This window comes from Aotus nancymaae, unplaced genomic scaffold, assembly GCF_030222135.1.
Source record: "Aotus nancymaae isolate 86718 unplaced genomic scaffold, 86718_ANA_hifiasm-v0.15.2.pri h1tg000046l, whole genome shotgun sequence".
NCBI classification, from domain to species: domain Eukaryota; kingdom Metazoa; phylum Chordata; class Mammalia; order Primates; family Aotidae; genus Aotus; species Aotus nancymaae.
The window spans coordinates 31,551,408-31,570,818 of NW_026988460.1; the positions used below are offsets into that span (position 1 = coordinate 31,551,408).

At 42.4% G+C, this 19,411-nt stretch overlaps 1 protein-coding gene across 18 annotated transcripts in view; it reads right to left on the minus strand.

Annotated features, from left to right (window-relative positions):
• Positions 1-19,411, minus strand: part of KALRN (kalirin RhoGEF kinase) — a 699,137-nt gene that overhangs the window by 634,553 nt on the left and 45,173 nt on the right. For 5 of the 18 annotated variants that reach the window (XM_064362133.1, XM_064362140.1, XM_064362139.1 and 2 more), the window contains exon 1: positions 3,375-3,572. The exons of 5 other annotated variants lie outside the window; for them this stretch is intronic. In XM_064362133.1, the coding sequence (XP_064218203.1) occupies positions 3,375-3,441 (67 nt within the window). In that variant the 5' untranslated portion in view covers positions 3,442-3,572. Of the gene's footprint in view, positions 1-3,374; positions 3,573-19,411 lie in introns of those variants that run through there. 8 more of the 18 variants (XM_064362131.1, XM_064362130.1, XM_064362129.1 and 5 more) reach the window with 4 other exon arrangements.

Sequence of the window (19,411 nt, forward strand, 5' to 3'; positions counted from 1 at the left end):
AACTCAACAACAAAAGCAATATGACTTCTCTTCTTTTATATACAACTCATGCTTCTTATCTCTATGAGCTCTTTTATTTTGATAGACAGTCCCCACCATAGCAACCGTCTCCTTAGTCAACGTCTATAAGCACAGAATACAATCAGAAGAATTGACAAACGCCCAGTAACAACCAACCATAAAAACAGCATCTGTTATTAAGGAGAATAAAACATCAAAATAATGTCTGAACAAGCTGGTAGTACACTGTCATATAAATTCTTGCATATAGTTAAGTATAGCCCTAGAAAACAATACCCTTTATTTTTCAAATCCTTACCCTTAGCTGAACAATGATAGGGGAGACAAAAGATTAGTCTGCAATCATCAAGCCTACGCTGTTATTTCTTTGTAAAGTTTATTTCAGCTCCATGATGTGTTCTAATGTTTCCTCCCTTTTCCTAGGTGTGTCAGATCACAGATTTACTTATCCTCCTGTCACAGCCAAGTGAGTGACTCAGGCCAGCACATAGCTCATCGATTATTTCAATTTCCTGGGCTAAACTCATCAGTTCCCACTTCTCATTTCCTATCTCCTCCTTACTTTTTTGAGGCCTGTTACTTTCAAGTGACATAAGGTCTGACAATGATAAGGGAGGGCAAAATGATATAAAATCTTAAAACAGATCAAAGGAGTTAATTCTGTTACACTTAAGAAAGATCAAATCTAAGGAAATTCTGTTCACTGCCCAGAAAGGCAGGTTCATCTTTTATTCATTTATTCATTCATTCCTTCAACAAATATTTATTGAGCATCTTTCATGAGCTAGCTTAGCCTAACACACCACTGTAAAGCATGCCATTTTCTATTCAATGTTAGGTAACATTCGTTACGAGAGGACAGTTGTTATATCTGAAAGTTCTTTTTGAATATGGATGTGGGTATGCACACGTGTTTAATACTTCAATACCAATTAACCAGAACTGGGCAACATAATCAACACCCAACCTCCAAATGCCTGGAAATCAGACACCCTACTTAGTCAAGAGCTACTACTCTAAAATCTCACATTAAGGAAAACCCTATAGATTGAAAGACACATAAGCTTTCAAATTACACATAAGCCATATGTGGTGATCAAACATGCATGGAAGACCACATAATTCTTGCAACCAGCTTTTGCTATCCAAGGGGACAGGATTAATCTATCAACCCATAAATTCATTAACCTGGCATTTCCAAAATGCCTAATGCTATATATGCAGTAACACCATAAATTTCCCCCAAATTCTATGACATAGGCATTATTAATATTCCAATTTTTAAAATTAACAAACTGAGGGTTGGTTAAGTATAGCCCTAGAAAACAATACCCTTTATTTTTTAAGTCCTTACCCTTAGCCATTTATTCAAGGGCACTTAGAAGGCAATGGAGCTAGAACTTGAACCTAAGTTTGTGATTCATGAATTCAAGCATTTCTAAAAGATAAAAATAAATTGGTGGTATTATAGCTTATACATTAACATCTAGTTTCTTCTTATACTTAGCATCATATGGTCGTGTGAATCTTGTTTTAATTCATGTAAGTATAAATTGTCTCTAAGCCCCTAACCATTCTTAATTGCACTTTTCTTAGTTCCTGGTTATTATATACCACCTGTTCCTGTCTTTCCCGGGATGTTTGTTGGAGAGTAAGAATTAACTGTCTTGGTAATGAAATCTACCATTTAAAGAGTACTTTCTTTGTGCCATACACTGGGATAAGTATTTCACTCATAGTTTCTCACTTAGCCCTTACAGCAACCCTCTGAATTGGTACTACTATTATCATCATCACCTCCTTTTTTTTTCTTATTATACTTTAATTTCTGGGGTACATGTGAAGATCACGCAAGATTGTTACATAGGTATACACATGCCATGGTGGTTTGCTGCATCCATCCCCCATCATCTACATTAGGTATTTGTCCTAATGTTATCCCTCCCCAATCCCCCCACCCCCTGCTATCAGTCCCCTAGCTCTCCCACCACCCCCCCAACAGGCCCTAGTGATCATCACCCCTTTTTTAAAAAAAAAATGAAGGAAGAAAAGGAGGTACAGAGAGGTAAAGCAACTTGCCTGAGGTCACACAGATAAGGAGGATTCACACCTGGTGGTCTCTTCTCCCTTCTCCCAGTCTATGATCGTCATCAGTATGAAGTTCTGGTTCCCTTCTTAACACCCTCATCTCAAGTCTGGGCTCCCACTGGCCTGTTTCTCTGTGCTAGTGAGAAACTGCTTTTAGTGTGTGCTGGTTTGGTTTCCTCCATCTTTGATTTCTCCCCTGATAAGGGCCGTGGTTCACCTGCTCTTTGCAGCTCTCTGCTTCCAACTGGTATTGATCTCCCGGCACACTAAGACTATTCCTGATAGAGATGAATTCACCTTGGGCTGTGTAGCAAGGCTTCCCCAGGGCCATCTTTCCCATCAGGAGTTTGATCTCATTCTTGCCAAAACCTCTTAAAGAAGCCAAAGCTTTTTAAAATAACATTCAACATTTTAAAAAATCAATTACCAAAACAGAGTTCACAGAACATCTGGATTTGTGTCACGTTATCAGGAGACTTTAATTGCATTAATATTTGATGGTAAAATGTATTAAGGTCAGATTAACCTGAGGAATAAAACTGATTTTCTCTTTTCTTTCCACTAACTGCAAATTCTATACCATCTCTTTCTACAGATAATCAACAAAGGGAGTAACCTCAGGATAGGTGTTAATAGTTCCATGATGCTAAGAGGTGCACAGGGAGGAACTCAGCATTTACTAAGCACCTATTGTGTGCACCAGACATGATGTTATATATTTTACATGTATGAATTAAACAATAGCTCCAGAGCAACCCTAGCACATAGGTTTTACCATGCCCATTTTACAGATGGGTAAACAAGCTCAGAAAAATCACGTAAATCAGACTAAAGTCAGTGGCAGAGTTGAGACTTGAGCCTGAGTCTGTTTGCCCCTAGCTGCTGACTGCAGGAACCATTAATTTCTCCTTCTGCATTGCTTCTCAGAGAGTTCTAACAACAGCCCTGCAAGAATGGGCTTAACTTGTATTTGACTACAGTACTGAGCTTGATGAGAAACCCAGCAAGAAATGAGATCCTCTTATACAGATGCTCCCCCAAATGACCCTGTGCTCCCAATTCCCAGCTGGGTCATACATGTCCCCAGAAACATAGCCTTTCTTTACTTTCCATGGGTTTGCTACTTGCCTCTGTTTCATTCCTTCTCTCTCTTCTTGGCCCCCCTCCCCTCTCTGTTGTGTCTTTCTGCATGTCTCTTTATATCTCTGAGTGTATCCATCTCTCTCAGTCTCTCTTTCACGCAAGCATACACACACTCAGGATACCTCGATCCAGCAGCCGGAGCAAGCGGAGATACCAGAGATACCACTGGTCCCAGAAGCGGTCCGTCATCCCACCCTGAACTCATCCTTCACAGCCAGTCCCCTCGGCAGAGCCTCATCCCACCACCGCTGACTCGAGGAGGCCGGAATCACTTGACGCTGGGCTAGCACACAGCCTGCTCTAAGCAAATGCCTGCCTGCAAAGACAGCTACAAGTCCTCCCACACAGAGGCTGACTGTGCCGGGAGCCGGTTTCACAGCAACAAAGGAACAAGTGCAGAACAACGCCGTGTGCAGACCGAGCCTGCCTGGACTCAAGGGGAGGTCGGAGATGCGTGGGAGGGAGTCAGGAAGGGCTTTCGCAAAGACGCGAGGTTTGCAGTGGTCTTAAGAATGAAAATCCACAATCAAGTCCATCTCTTAAATTTTATTCCAGTATCTCCTACCATTCTGGCTTCCATGCTTCCCACACCAGAGGCCAGTGGCTCCTCCAACAGAATGTGGGATGGGAAGCCAAAAGCTCAGCCATTTTGGACTTTGAGGCCAGTCCCGGAGCCCGGGAGCCTTACTGCCTCACTGTCGGGTCCAAGGGCTCTCCTTGCCCAAAACTGTAGGACCCACATGACCAGAAAAAGTCCACAGATCCTTTTCTCCTATGTCCCTTCATGGAATCTCTGTTACAGTAGAGACAGCATGGGCTCTAAAGTCACACAGTCATGGGACCAAATCCTGGTTGCCACTTAATACTTGCCTGGCCTGGATCAAGTTATTCAGTTCCCTGTGCCTCAGCTTTCTCCTCAGTAAACCAGAGAGAACAATATTTGTAAGTCTCAAAGCAAAAGAAGAATATAATGTTTCTGGTGTTGCACTTGGTAGATAGTGGCAGATAGAAGGTTCTCCCTTATCTCTCAACCCCTCTCCCTCTTGCCAGACTCTCAGTTCCCCACATGTTCATACATCCCATGGTTTTCTATTGCCAGGCCTTTGCTCCTGCCCTTCCTGCCAGTAGTATGCTCTCCCCACTCTCCCACCTCATCATGGCCAAATCTTCCTGATTTTTCCAACAAATAACTCAAAATGCCACAGAATCCAGGCAGACTTCCTGATCTTCCTTCCTTTATGTTTTATTTTCTTCATTCCACTTTCTCATTTGTATATAACTCTTCTCCCTTACTTGCCCATAAACTCCATGAAGGTAGGATCTGCTTTTTAATCATCTTCGTGTCCCTCAAAGAACCCTGAACTCTGCAATTACTCGAGTGGTTACTAACTGGACAAATGAACATGCAAGTGAGTCTGAGTCTGTTGTTTTCAGGGAAAGGAGAAGAGTAAGCTGCAGAGACCTCAGCCTGGGGGCATTGTCTAAGGGACTTTGGGGGATGACAGGGTGTCCAGTCCTTACCCTGCTCACAGCCCCTCTTACAGTGGGCCAGTCTGTGACCCACATGACTGGAAGTGCTGTTCACAGAAATGAAACCTGAGGAGTCCCCAGGTCTAGGACGACCTTGTTCTCCAAGCCTAAAAACTACTCAACAGCCACCTGCACATTCATCACAGTTCTGTGCAGCCTAGGCCACACCAGCAATGCCTCCCCACTCTCCTAACAGAAATGGTGGTCTCTCAGGCCTCCTGGCCTCCATCTGGCAGCTGGTTAGGCATGTCTCCCTCAGCGGCAGCTCTTCCTTGGAACTTATGCCTCCAAGATGAGACAGGCTGCAGGTTTCTGAAGAACTCAGATTGGGGAGGAGGCACATCCATGGGGTAGGAGCTAGGAGGGAAAGGGAGAAAGCGAGCAGAGCCACAACCTCCACCGCCTGCCCCTGCCTGCCAACTGCCTTGTGGTTTCTTCTTAAAGGGCAGCATTGGGTCTGAGTAGAGACAGCCCCACCACAGAAGCTACGTCTCAGGCTCTGTTAGCATTATTTTCTTATTACCTTAAATGGACAAGACTCCAGTGTGTAGTTAACACAAGAATGCAAACCCCTCCTCCTCCCTCCGGAGAGAAGTAACCCGGTGTTTCTCCCTTCACAAATAACAAGAATCCATCACTCATATGTGGCCAGTACCTTTTTGTTCACAAAGTACTTTCACAACTATCATCTCCTGTGTGCCCTGCAAGATCCGTGGATGGGAATCACTTTCTCCAGTATACAGCAGAGAAAACCCATGCTCCAAAAGATTAAATAATACTTAAGGTCACATAACTCGTGGGTGCCCATCTGTCTCCTCCCTGAGAGTTTCTGGGGCTCTAAGAAATTCCCTGGGAAATTGTGACATGTTTCACTGAGACATGGAAGCCCTCACAGTAGGGCAGGACCTGGGGAAATACAGCTGTTTCCTAACAGGAATCCTGAGGGAGGCCCCTCCAGGGCAGCACTGACATGCCATGGGCACAGGTTGAGTGGAAGGTCCAAATGTGGCCACTTATTAACTAAGGGCCTTTCGTCTTTTTCTTTGGCCCCTGACTTATAACTGCAGAGAGAGTGCATCTCCAAATAAGAATGCCAAAAAGGCTTTTTCTAACACAACTCGGAAGAAATCTGAAAGGGAGGCTCCCATAGTGATAGGAGACCTAGACAGAGAGGGGCAGGGAAGAGCATCTCTCACTGTGAGGCAGAAAGTCCCAAAGAGTGCTCTAATGGTGCTAGTGCTACAAGTCTCATTCTTGGGCCTGGAGAAAGAAGCTGGCCCTGTTCTCCTCCCTCCAGTAATCAAGGGCAAAACATTCCACATCGTCTCATTTGCAGAGGGAAAGGGAATAAAGACTATCAAGAATAATATGGGTGTGAGCACTTCCCCCACAAACAGTGAACCTAAGAACATAAGCAATATCCATTGGGTCAGCCCCAGGGTGAACCCATTCAGCCTGGAGTTTTACTCAAGATTGGCTTCAACCCATCAAGCTGGGCTCCTTGGAGCTCCCCAGCCCACCACTGCTCATTTCTCCAACTCCCACAGAGCCTCATAAGTCTTACTTGAAATGCAGCCCCTCCAGAAGTTGAATAAAATGTTCCAAGAGACTGTCAGCGTTGCCATTTAACTGAAGTGCAATTAGAAAGGATATTGGCCAGGACACAGCCTCATTAGGTTTTTGTTGTTGTTTTTGTTTTGTCTTATACAATGCTTCCACAGTGGCTCCTTCTTTCATCATGGTCAAAGCAAGCACAGCTATTCCCATTGGCATGTTTCCTCCAGCCCACCCAGATGGCTACAGAGAGACATGTTTTCCAGGAACAGGCTGTGTTATCAGGCCAGCAACAGCCCATGTCACCAGGCCAGCAACAGCCCATCCACTCCAGAGGGCTGATGCCCATCTGGATGTTCAGCAGTTACTTGATATCATAACACGGATGTGTTCCTTTCTCTTCGCTGTTCCTTCTTCTTTCCTTGGCACTGTTCTTTCTCCCTCTCTTCACCCACCCCAACTTGAAAACACTGTGTTCCCAATCAGATAAAGCCAGCACAAGTGTATGGAGCAGAAGGCAAGCAGCACGGAGAGAAGAGAGATCCAACCCTATCCCAAAATCTTTCCCACTCATCTCCTGGGACAACAATGACCGCTGTTCCCTCAGCAGCACTGGCCAGCTCCTCAGACACATAGACCTATATGGCAAGTGAAGGCAACACAAGAAGTAGCATAGTTGCTAATGTCTGCAAACCAAAGTGAAGACCATCCACAGACATACAAATCTCCCCCACCCTGCCCCAGGAAGTGGGCTCCACTTGGCTGCCATTTTGCCCTGCAAGCTGTGCTTCAGTTGTAACATGAATCAAACACTCCAGCAGACAGTATCCTCAGCCACCTCCCACACCATTTCTGTCCCCTTGGCAATTAGCGCCCAAGTGGTAGAGTGGAGCCAGTGGCAACACATTCTCAGGGATGTCATTTCAAGGGTGGGTTGGACCCCTGCCAGTCTCTCCCATGAGAGCTTAGTGTCCCCAGGTGAACGGGCTTCTTAGGTCCACAGCCAAGAACAGTATCTACAACAAGAAAGTATTAACTAGACACTGAAATTCAAGTCCACCTCTCCCAAGAGGCCGTTTCCAGCTAACCTCACACATTCTCTATCTCAGAGGTTCTCAAAGTTTAATGGGCAGAATCACCTTAGGGGGTTGGTTATCCATGCAGATAACAAGGTCTCACTCCCAGATGCCTGCATTTTTAATAGGTTCCCCAGAGAATTTTGCAGTGGTGATCCATCCGCTTCATTCTCTGCTCTCCTCTCCTCTCCTACCCTCAGCACCAGTTTCGTGTCACTATCCTGAATTCTGGTGTGTACCCCATCTCCCTCAACAGCCTTAAAGTGCAAAAGGGAGGGAGATTCTGAGCCCCCCCAATTAGACTAGGCTCACCTGGAAGGCAGAGGGGGCTCTCTCCTCTCAAGGCCCAATAGAGGGTCCCACATGGAGGGGTGAGAAGCTGCTAGCCAGGAGGCTGAGAAAGCCTCCCCAGGCTCCAGAAAGCCTTCATTCTGCCACAGTTCCACTCCACATCTGTAAATGGCTTTAAATGTCACCTCAAATATCAGGCCAGGTGGAGGTAAAGGCAGAAACTAATTATTCCACCTTGCCTCAGCTTTTGTGTAGCTTTCATCTTGCTCACCTCCGACCTCTGCTGAGATATTTAACTCTGCCTTGGCCAAGGCATGCCCAGTTCATGGAAGACAATCTTTCACTGCCCTGGGCTCTAAACCACCTTGTTAGGTGGTAAAAACCTGATCCCTCCTTACCCCTTCTCTGAGGGCTTCTAGTTCCCCCAGCAGTCAATAAAACCCCATGTTACACTGAATCTCTAATACAGTATGCCATCCCAACACCCCCCACTGCCACTGCCCACCTAAGGGCCAGATCCCTCTCCTCTTTCATGACCTTATAAAGCTCACCCAGTCTGGGCCCCATCACCTCTCCAGTAAGTCCTGTGAAAAGTACCTTGATAACCTTATCCCATCCAAGGTATTTATGATGCAAACTTAACATTTAGGCCCTCAGAAAATGTTTCTATTTTGGCAAAAGATAAAACCTAAGTCAAAGGAAGGCATAGGAGTTCTGGCCTTAGGTAAGCAGTGGTGGGGGTGGATATCTGGAGTCAAGGAACAGAGTCCATGACTCCCTTCTCTAGGTCTTCACAGGCATGTCCCTATGAGGCCATCCTGTTGAAGTCAATCACAAGAGTTGGTGCTCCTTTCATCCTCCCTCCCTCACTGCCCTGACCTCCCATTTCCTACTCAGCAAGAACACCTGGTTGACTGCCATCCCCAAGGCACCTACATTGCAAAGGAGTTCTTGGGGGGAAAAAAAAAAAGCTGGTAAATATTTGGAGACACCATCTCAGAAATGACCCATGAGGCCTCTGCAATCCAGAGTTCACTAATACCTTCTCTGTTTCCCTCACAGCCAGTCACACAGTTCCTCCATCTCACTTCCACCAAGAACCGTTTAGCTGCCTATCAAAGGAGGTGGTGTTACTTCATCACTGACAGGAGACTGTTCACCCCTCAGGAGGTATGGCTTCTCTTCAATCTTCTTCACATCTCTCAGTCCCTGAGCTCACCATCAGAGAGTCAGGAAGCTAAGTTGCCAGTCACCACGGCTGAAGCCTCACTCCTTAGCCCAGGCGGAGTCCTCCTGTGAACCTCTACCTGTTCTCTCCATCCCACGCCCTTCTCCATCCCCTCCAGGAAATTTTCCGGATAGCTCCCCTCAGCAGGTCTGCCCAGTAAAATCAGGCACTGTACCATGAGGGCTGGAATTGATAATAATGAATGTGAAGTTCAACCAGATCAAAAGGAACCCCCTGTATTGTCAAATAAATGCTAAATTTTGGTTAGCGTATATCTAGAGCTCAACTTTTTTTCCTACTTAGTCCCTTTTTTTCTGCAGTCCCTTTCATATATAATTTGTGTGTGTTTCACAGGGCCACTCACTGTTAAATCAGAATATCTGACTTGCCTGAATGCCCTGGATCCCCACATACATACACATTGAGCTGGATAATGAAATTACCTGCATACTAGCCAATTTGAATTCTCTCTTCCTTGGCTCTTATTTTCAAAAAGAAAAAAAACAAACTATATGCAAAGATCACTTTACTTTTCAACAAATGAACTTTGCTTATGGTTCTTAAAAATAATTGAGTCTCATAAATTCTATAAACCTCTTTATGCCTTTTATACCATTAATTTACAAGTCTTTGGGGTACTGGGAAAGGGCTGAGGCTTTGGAATCAAAGCAACCTGATTCAAATTCTAACTCGTTTTCTAGCTCACTGAATAACTTGGGGCAAAGCACTTAACTTCCCCCATCTCAGTTCTTCATCTTTTACATGAAGGTAAGACTAATCCCATCAAACTTGAACTTTTCATGAGGAAAAAGCAGAACAGCATATAAAATGCTAAGCACTACACTTAATACATAGCGGATACTTAAAAAAAGTTAGTGTATTCTCCTGCAACAAAAACAAGCTCAGATCAGGTTGAAATTCTCAATTCATGGGACCTGAGTTAGAATCAAGTTACCTCTCTAAGTTTCCCCAAGCTTCTCTACCTGTCCTTCAGGAGGGGACAGATTCTTAGATCTTATGTTTCCTCTAATTCCTGTGACACTCTCCTTCCCTCACTAGTGAAATAAAAATGTCCAACTGCCCCATCTTATCTGATCTCCTCTTTCTGACACAGGTTGGAAAGTTCCACCAAAGATTCAATTACGAAAACTGCTTTGACTATACCTTGGGACAAACATGGCTGACTCTCAGCACTGAGGAGAAGAGAAACTACGAAGTTCCTGATGGACCATCCACATAGTGAACAGCAATGATCTGGCATCCCAAGAAGTCCATCAATCCTGGCCTCACATCATGCACTCAGTAAAGCCCAGTTAAAGATATCCATTGGGGAAAAAAACTATAAAACTTCAAGAAGAAAAATTTCTATAGCCTTAGGGTGGGATGGTTTTCCCCAGCAAGATGCAAAACTCAGTACATTGGCTTATATACACATTTATTAAATTTTTTGCAGGATATACAAATCACCAAAGGAAAACAGGAGGCTGAACAACAGTAGTAGAAGGACTACTTTTTACTGTAAATCTTCTTACACATTTTGAATTTTGACCCTTGGACTGTATCACCTAACTCTCTAAAAGACATTTTAAAATAATGGAGTCAATAATAGATATAAGTGTTCTTGGAACCTAGCTGCTCTGTTGTGAGAAGGCTAAGCCACATGGAAAGGCCATGTTGAGGAGAACTATGAATGCTGGTTGAGACCCCCAGCTAGTTCCAGCCCCCTCCCAGCCATGAGAGGAAACCCACCCTGGAGCTGCTAGCTATCCCAGCATCCCAACAGACACCACATGGAGCAAAAGAACTGCCTGGTAAGCCCCATAATTATGAGAATAATAAATTGATGTTCTAAGTCACTAAGATTTGAGGTGTTTTGTTACAGTGTAATAGGTAATGAAATAGGGAATCATTGGTGCATGCAGAGCAAAGTAAAGCCCCATGATCTGATGAGATTGCCAAGGAGATGTTGAAAATGATCGTGCCTTCTTTCATCTAGAAGGCAAAAAGCATGGTTAGTCTCAGGACCACATCTATTTATTAATAGCTTCCTCTCTACTCTTCTTAGAATTCTGAAGATGGGGTTGTCACAGAGGGTGTCTAATTAACACGCTTGCTTGAATTATAAAAATAAGTTAGACTTTCTCTGATAGGAAGTAAGTATGTCTGATTTGGCTACTTGCTTTGACAATCAGATTTGCCTTTCCCAATTCATATAAATCCGTAGCTCCAAGATTTTGAAGAAGATATGTTTAAAGCCTATTATAATATGCTAGAAAATATATTATTTGCAATCATTTAAACTCATAGTAAAAATGTTTATGTATCTACTTAAATGTGTGAGGGGCACAAAGTTTTCAATATTCTTTTAGAGCATACAGAAGCAAAAAAAGTCAGATGCTTATTGAATGACTACATTTTCACAAAGGAACATTATGCAGCTATGAAAAAAGAATAATGAGGCTTTCTGTGAATTAATATGAAAAGATCTTCAAGACATACTGTTGAGTTAAAAATGCAAGGCATAGAGCAGGACAGTATTCACCTGCTTTTGATCAGAAAAGGATAACGTAAGTAAGGATTCTGATTTGCTTATATTTATAGAAAAAAACACTGGAAGGATACCCAAGAAACAAATACTATGGTTACCTATGGGAAAAGTGGCTTGGTAGACAGGTATGGGGGTCACATAAAGACCTATTTATTTTGTACTAATTTTTGAAATTGTGAGTACATTATATTTTCATATATTTAAGTCCTTACAGAATAAAATAGATAAAATTGCAAAAATGTGAAAATTAAAAGGTAATCCAGGAGGTAAATATTTGCCATGTTTGCAACAATAAATTATACAAAGGGTTAATATCTCTAATTTACAAAAAGTTCCTAGAAACCACTAAGAAAAAGTTAACAACCTGGTATAAAAATAAGTAAAGATTATGAACAGGCAACTCACAGATGAGGAAATACAAGCAATTGATAAAAAGTAAAAAGATGTTGACCATTACTAAAGATCAGGGAAATATAAATAAGCAATCACAGCATGCCACATTTTACCTGTAGGACTGTTCCCTCCCCACAAAAAGATACAACAAAAACAACCAACCTGATAGGAGAGTAAATTGATGTAATATTTTATAAATCAATTTGGCAGTACCAATCAACATTTCTAAAGTATATAGTCTTCAACCCAGCAATTCTTATTTTTTTTAACTTTTTTCTTTTTTCTTTATTATACTGTAAGTTCTGGGGTACATGTGCAGAACACTCAGGTTTGTTACATAGGTATACATGTGCCATGGTGGTGTGCTACATTCATCACCCTGCCAGGTACATTAAGTATTTCTCCTAATGCTATCCCTCCCTTATCCCCCCATCCCCTGCTATCCCTCCCCTAGCCCCCCACCCCCTGACAGTCCCCGGTATGTGATGTTCCCCTCCCTGTGTCCATGTGTTCTCATTGTTCAACACCCACTTATGAGTAAGAATATGCAGTGTTTGCTTTTCTGTTCTTGTGTCAGTTTGCTGAAAATGATGGTTTCCAGCTTTATCCATGTCCCTGCAAAGGACATGAACTCATCCTTTTTTATGGCTGTATAGTATTCTATAGTGTATATGTGCCACATTTTCTTTATCCAGTCTATCACTGATGGGCATTTGGGTTGGTTTCAACCCAGCAATTCTTCTAAGACTCTCACCTACTGAAATAGCTGTACTTACACACACTTTGCAGTGTATTCTATAATAGAAAAAAATAAAAAGGAAAGAAAAAACCTAAATGTCCCCCAATAAGGAACTAATAAAATAAATTATGACACAGTTTACATTATACTTAGAAACTGTTAACAAGAGAAAGCAGTTTTATATGTAGTGACATGAAAGGATTCCATAATCTATTATTGAATGGGAGAATATGATTTGTGAAATAATTGGAAACAATTTGTATTATCCCACTTCTTGTGAAAATAGATGTAAGTATACAGATACACACTATCAGTATGCATTTCACTGTGCATAGAAGAAGAGTTCTGGTAGGATATACACCAAACTATTAATAGTACTTATCCCTGAAGAATGAAGAAAGGTAATTAGAGAAGTGTGTTTTATAAAATTTTATGTTGTTATAATTTTTTTGCCGTAAGCACTTGTTACTTTGGAATTTTCAAAGCATTTAAATATTGAAGGTACTGCTAAAGTGGCAGCTGGAATCTCTTCTGAAAAAGGAGGTTCCCCCTCACAGCCATGGCAGAAATTTCCTACTCTACCCACTACTCATAAGGTCTCAAATGTGAGATGGACTTCAGAGAAACCACAGGTCATAGTAAAAAATTCACCAGACTTATCTATCTGTTCAAGTGGCTGGCAGATGGAGTTCCATCACTGTATCATGAGAAAATGCTATTCAGTCCCCATTCTGTTCCACATCCCTTACCACAAGAGTCAGGATTGGTTCTCCGTAACAAGCATTCGGGAATAACCTCAACTCCTCTCAGACCATTCATTTATCGGTCACATAGACACCTTATGGGACTTTGGTCAGCAATGAAAACTATGTTTCGCCCCAAGTTACAGCTCTAACCAAGGGGCAGTGACTGTCCAGACCTTTGTGTTAAAGATTCTGCAGCTACTTACAGGATGGATGGGGAAAGAATGATGCCGTCAATTAGTGATGTCTGCCAAGGAACTGTAATACACGGGCTTTCAAGTCAGTCATCCCTGCCCTTGTTCAATGGGCTCTGACTCTCTAAACCTCAGACTTTAAAACCTGCCAACTCTAATACTTAGAGTGTTATGCTTCAAGTGGGGGAAGCTGAAGGTGGTGGGAGGTGGCACAGGGTAAAGTAAGGTGAAAGCTGACTGTAACTGTGTCATTATGTGGTACATCTATCAGAAGACTATGAAGATGCGGGGTGTCTGAGGAAGGAGAAAGGGGCCCTCACAGGTGGATCTTTGGCTCCAAATAGCTGCATATGGAAGACTCGCAACATCTGGTTGCAGTGCTGGTCTGAGGTAAGCCCTGAGCCTGGATTCCATCCGTCACATTTTACTGAGCTTGTATCCCAACGACTCAGCAATTGTGCCCACATAAGAAACATGCCTTTCACAATTTTGAAACCTCCAAGTGCCCTGTTAATTGGCAATTCACTCATTCCCATAACCAAAAACAGAAAAAAGAAGCCAAAGCCAAAAAATCACAGAACTTCACGTGTTGTAACTAAAAACACTCAATAAACAAAGCTAGTCCTTGGGATCCCTTGGGGAGTAATTGTCTAAGCATGCTTCTTTCTTTCAGCTGGTAAGACAGACAGACGTGCTAAGACTGTATGGAGCTCATCTTGAAAGCATTAATTTTTCCAAACACTGATGTGCAGCTCATGTGCTCTTCCTGAGCAAGTGGCAGCAGGCAGTGAGGAGGCTGCTGAGGACACCGCTCCATGCTGGGTCTGACTGTAGCAGCAACAGGGATTCAGAGGAAGTGGTCATGCTAAAGCTCGGAGGAAAGTTGGGAATTTGGAAGGCAGAGGCCAAGGCCCAGGCACCATGACCTGTCACAGGAACGGGCTGCACAATGCCTGTGCACTAATGGATTGGATTACCACTTACAAACTGGAAGAAAAGAAAGCAGAACCAATACCTTAACCCGCTTTGAGGCCCATTCCCTTGGAGCCAAGTTGGCAATCAACCAAAGTATTCTTCCTCACAACCTGTAGCTCCAACAACCACACACAGTGGCCAAGAACCAGGAGAGGTGGTGGGCCATTTCTGGGTGTTGGTCTTTAAACCATTTTCCCTTCTTTTTCTCCCCAATTAGGAATGGGAATCTACCGTGGAGAATGTGATTTGGTCATCTACAGTTAAATTGTTGTTTGAGCCCCAAGTCCTTTCTCACTAAGGGGTCAGTCTGTTCACATAGGATGAGACACAACAAAACCAACCACGGAGGCAAGGAATCTCATCATCTGCCTAACACAGACAGACTCAACAATTAGGATATGTCAGAAGTTCTGTCAGGCTTAACAAGACAATCTCCAAGTTGACTGTTACCACAAGGCCCATGCATATCCAACATGATGCCAGGATTATCACTGGGAATCAGTGCTAATCATAATTGTTTTGTCACCACCAAGGCTCCGCAGCCAACTGCCTTCAAATGCCAATTCTAACACTCAGTTGTGTGAGATCAGTCAAATTACTAACCTTCTTTGTGCCTCCGTTTTCTGTAAAATGGGGATAATGATAGTATTTAAATAACTTCATAAATGTTAACGGGCTTAGAATACTATCTGGCACACAGAAAGTGTTATATATGTGTTTATCATTATCATTATGTGGTCAGCCTTCACTTTTCCATGCTAAGCTATCTCTTCCCTTTGGACCACTGCATATGCTCTTCCTAGGCTTGAAACATTGTTTCCTATCTGGCCTTCATCTAGCCATCTGCTATTTCTTCAGGTCTCCAGAAATCCTTCCTGGCCAACTCTACTGGGCCAGCCTTCCCTGCATCTGCACCCACCACATCTTGTGCTTTCTCAACCCCGTATTAGCGTCCCCATATCATTATCTGTCTCCCCAGCCAGGTCCTGTTCATTGGTGTATCCCTAGCGCCTGGCACAAAGAAGTCACTCAATAAATACGTACTGAACAAATGAATGGGAAATAGATGAAGGGCAGCTTTCATCACTCAACAAGCATTTACTAAGTGCCTACAAGATGTCACACCCTGGCCTATGCCTGGAAATACATGATGGAACAGAACACCAAGGCTGCTCTCCAAGAGCTCAAGAGTTTCTGCCTTCGAGCAGTAACTCCAGAAAAAAGTGGAGGTGGGTATAGCCCTGCCCAAGGCAGGAGGTCACAGAAGGAAGGGGTGCTCTCAGAGGGGAATACAGGTTTATCTAGGATAGGTCGGTTTAACTGGAAGCAAGCAGCAGAAGCTTTGATTCTGTTTATCATACCTGCATGTGAAGAATTAATGTCACTCTGCATGGATGAAAAACAAAAAGTGGACTCTTCTTTATGAGGGTGATTTTTTTACCCAAGCATCACTCGTTTTCAAGAGAAACACTGGTTAGTTCATTGCATTCATGTTGTCTGCAGACTGTTTTTACTGCACTGTAAACTCCTCTGAACAGAAATCATTGTTTGTCACAATCATATAGTTATATCCCACCCCACTGCTGCCTTCCATTAGCAACAAGTACCTAATGTAATGCCCAGAGTAAAGGGACACTGCAGATTGCAAAAGGGGCACAATTCACTCATTTGGTATCACTTCTACCCTTCTGCATTTCTCACTATGTTGTTTTAGAATTGTTAAAGGAGTATTTGTTGTTTCTTCTACTTTTCTGAAGTAGAACTGACACCATCACCACCCCAACCCCAAATAAAGCCAACTGTGGGATTCTGCAGAAGAATTACTTAGTGGTAACTTTGCCAGAGCCTTTGATAGCTCAGGCCCATTGAAGGAAAAATGGAAAACAGAATTTCTACTTATAGTAAGAAAAAGTTGGAGCAACTTTTCCTTGGAGATTACATCAAAGATATTTGAGATTATGTTTTCCATACTGGTTGCCCTAAAAATGAGGGAACACGAGAACTTTTCCTCAGTGAAGGCAAGCCTGGCTACCTACAGAAGGGCAATGGTGCTGCCAAACCCCAGCCCAGGAAGCCATGCAGCCTGATGCAACTGCAGCTGGGCTTCTAGGGACAGCCACACTGCTTCCACCCTCCACCATCCACCCAGAACCTCGAGACCACAGGCACATCTTCACTACCATTTTGAGGGTCATCTGTGGCATGTCTTATAACAAATTTCAAAGCTAAATAAAAGTGAGTTCAAAATTACCTGCCTAACATTTCTATTCTTTTTATGATAGTGCAAAGTAAGCCAGTAAGGCTGTGATGCAGGGAAAGTCCCTTTACCATGTTTATAGAGGAACTCTGTGAGGATGACTGCAGTGTCAATGCACACATACATGCACTAGGCCTGTGGATGTCTGTGTGAGTATACCTCTGTTTTTCTGTTTTGTTTGTTTTTTGTTTTGGGGGGGTGTTTTTTGTTTGTTTGTTTGCTTGTTTTTTCTGAGACAGGGTCTCTGTCGCTCAGGCTGGAGTGCAGTGGATTGATCTTGGCAGCTCAAGGGATCCTCCCACCTCCGCCTCCTGAGTAGCTGGACTACAGGTGTATGCTATCATATCCAGCTAATTTTTATATTTTTAGTAGAGACAAAGTCTCCCTATGTTGCCCAGCCTGGTCTTGAACTCCTGGGTTCAAGCGATCTGCCTGCTTTGGCCTCCCAAAGTGCTAAAATTACAGGCATGAGCCACTGTGCCTGGCCCCTTTACCTCTGTTATGTTGGGATGGGACAAATCAGCCTGAATAATATTGGAAATATAAGCCGTGGGCTTGTCACTAAAGCAGCCATGTCTCAGTCATAAGACAGTTTCCCTGGGAGACCAACTGGACTGAGAACATAGAGGTAAGACAGGCAACTAGGAGTGGACAGCTTATTTTTTCTTGATATCTTTGAGACTGAATACACTCTTGCATAGAGGTACATAAACACATTGCTCATTAAAGTGTTACCAGGATCTATTTTAAGTAACATGTGCCCAGGAGCAGTATGTGCTGTTTTCATTTCTCTACATGACAGTCCCGCTAGAGTAGACAGGAGAATGTCATAGAAGGTGAGTCTGAATTTCTGCTAAGCCTTCTACAAATGTCCTCCATGATATTCTTACATATAATATGGTGAAAAATGAATGGGATGAGCATATAGCTAGGTAGAATTGCTGTAGATAAACTGCATGGACCGAAGTGTTTGTTAGGACAATACGGTGAGCTTTAGGTGGAATACAGGTCTCTGGTAATGGCCACAGAGCTCCTCCCTTGACTGTTGTGTTTAACTTTTAAAACAGTCATTTCCTTAGATCATGAGATCAAAGATATGCTTTTAATATGGGCAGATGATGCAACGCTGGTATAGTGGGCTTCATATCATAATAGATGACCAAAATCAAGACCTAAAATTATCTGGGCAGATTTGAACACTAGGTCAAAATTAACAAGGGCAAATTTCATGTCTGAGATCTACATTTTAAAATAAAAATATAGTAATCACCCAGCCTTTTGTATCTACCCTAGAGAAGCGCTTGTACATGTGTACAAGGAGATGCTGTTTATGATGATTTTGAAAACCAGAAATAATCAGAGAATTGCTAAGAAAACTATGGAATATCCACACTGTGAAATATACTATGCAGAAGATTTCCAGGACATGTTGCATACAGAAAACTTGCAAAGTGATATGTTAACCTCAAACACACATTCACGAATTCACACATTTATGCTGATATATATCTATATATGTAAACTAACAAAAACATCTGGAAGGACCCCTAATAACTAATACCAGGATCTACCTTCAAAGAGACACTGAGTTGACATGGAGTTCAAAAACGCTTTGGCCTTACGGGTAGCCTCTGAAATTCAGAATGTATTTGTGTTAAACTAGTGTAATTAAGTTTTCTTTTTAAAGTACAGCCTTGCTTTTAATTTTTTTAAAAAAAGTTTTACAGTGGGGGAAAGGATACAAATTCTTGGGCTTTCAGTTACCACAAACCTAAGAGGAGTCAGCATTGTGGAAAGACTACAGAAAGCTAACTCATACTCTACAGACCGTGTTAGAAGTTTGGTGTTCAGATAGCCTGCAAGGACTAGAGTTCATTAAGCTGATCATGTCTGGAACACTGGGCTGGATCCAATTTTGGCAGCAGGAACATTGGCAACACAGAATGCAACTAGAAGAAAGAAATGCTATGGGGATTACGAAAAGCATGACATCAGAATAATAAATATGGAACTACAACTGTTTAACCTGAAGACAAAAAGATTATGGAAAAACAAACAGTTTCCTTCAAATATTTGAAGGCTTGTTATATAGATGAGTCACTAAACTTATGAGTTTTTCCAAAGGCAAACATGAAGACAAATAAATACAAGTGATTTTTTTCTATTAAAAAAGAAAAAGAAAAGCATTCTAACAGGAACGAATGACAAAATAGCCTATCAGGCCAGGTCATGAGCTCCCTGTCATCAGAGGTATTCAACTAAAATACTGTATGTAAAAAGATGTTGGGTTTTATTAGAAGAAAAACTATGTAATATTTAATATCTCCAATAACTTTAATGTTCTATGGTTCCATATTTTGACTGCAGAATCAATTTTCAATCAATGTATAATCTCAATTCCAAATCCCACAGGTGGTATACTCTACCACCAGGTGGCAGTAGATGCCTTGGGCTCTGGGTCCTAAATGTTAGATGTGGTTAAAAAGAAGTTAGCATAATACTTTTAAAAATAAAACAATAAAAGAACAAAGTCCAATCATTAAGCCAAAAAAGTAATCCCTTTTAAAGAAACATGTAAGTTAATTCATAATCTTTCTGATTATTCCATCACAATGGTTCTTAATCCATTGG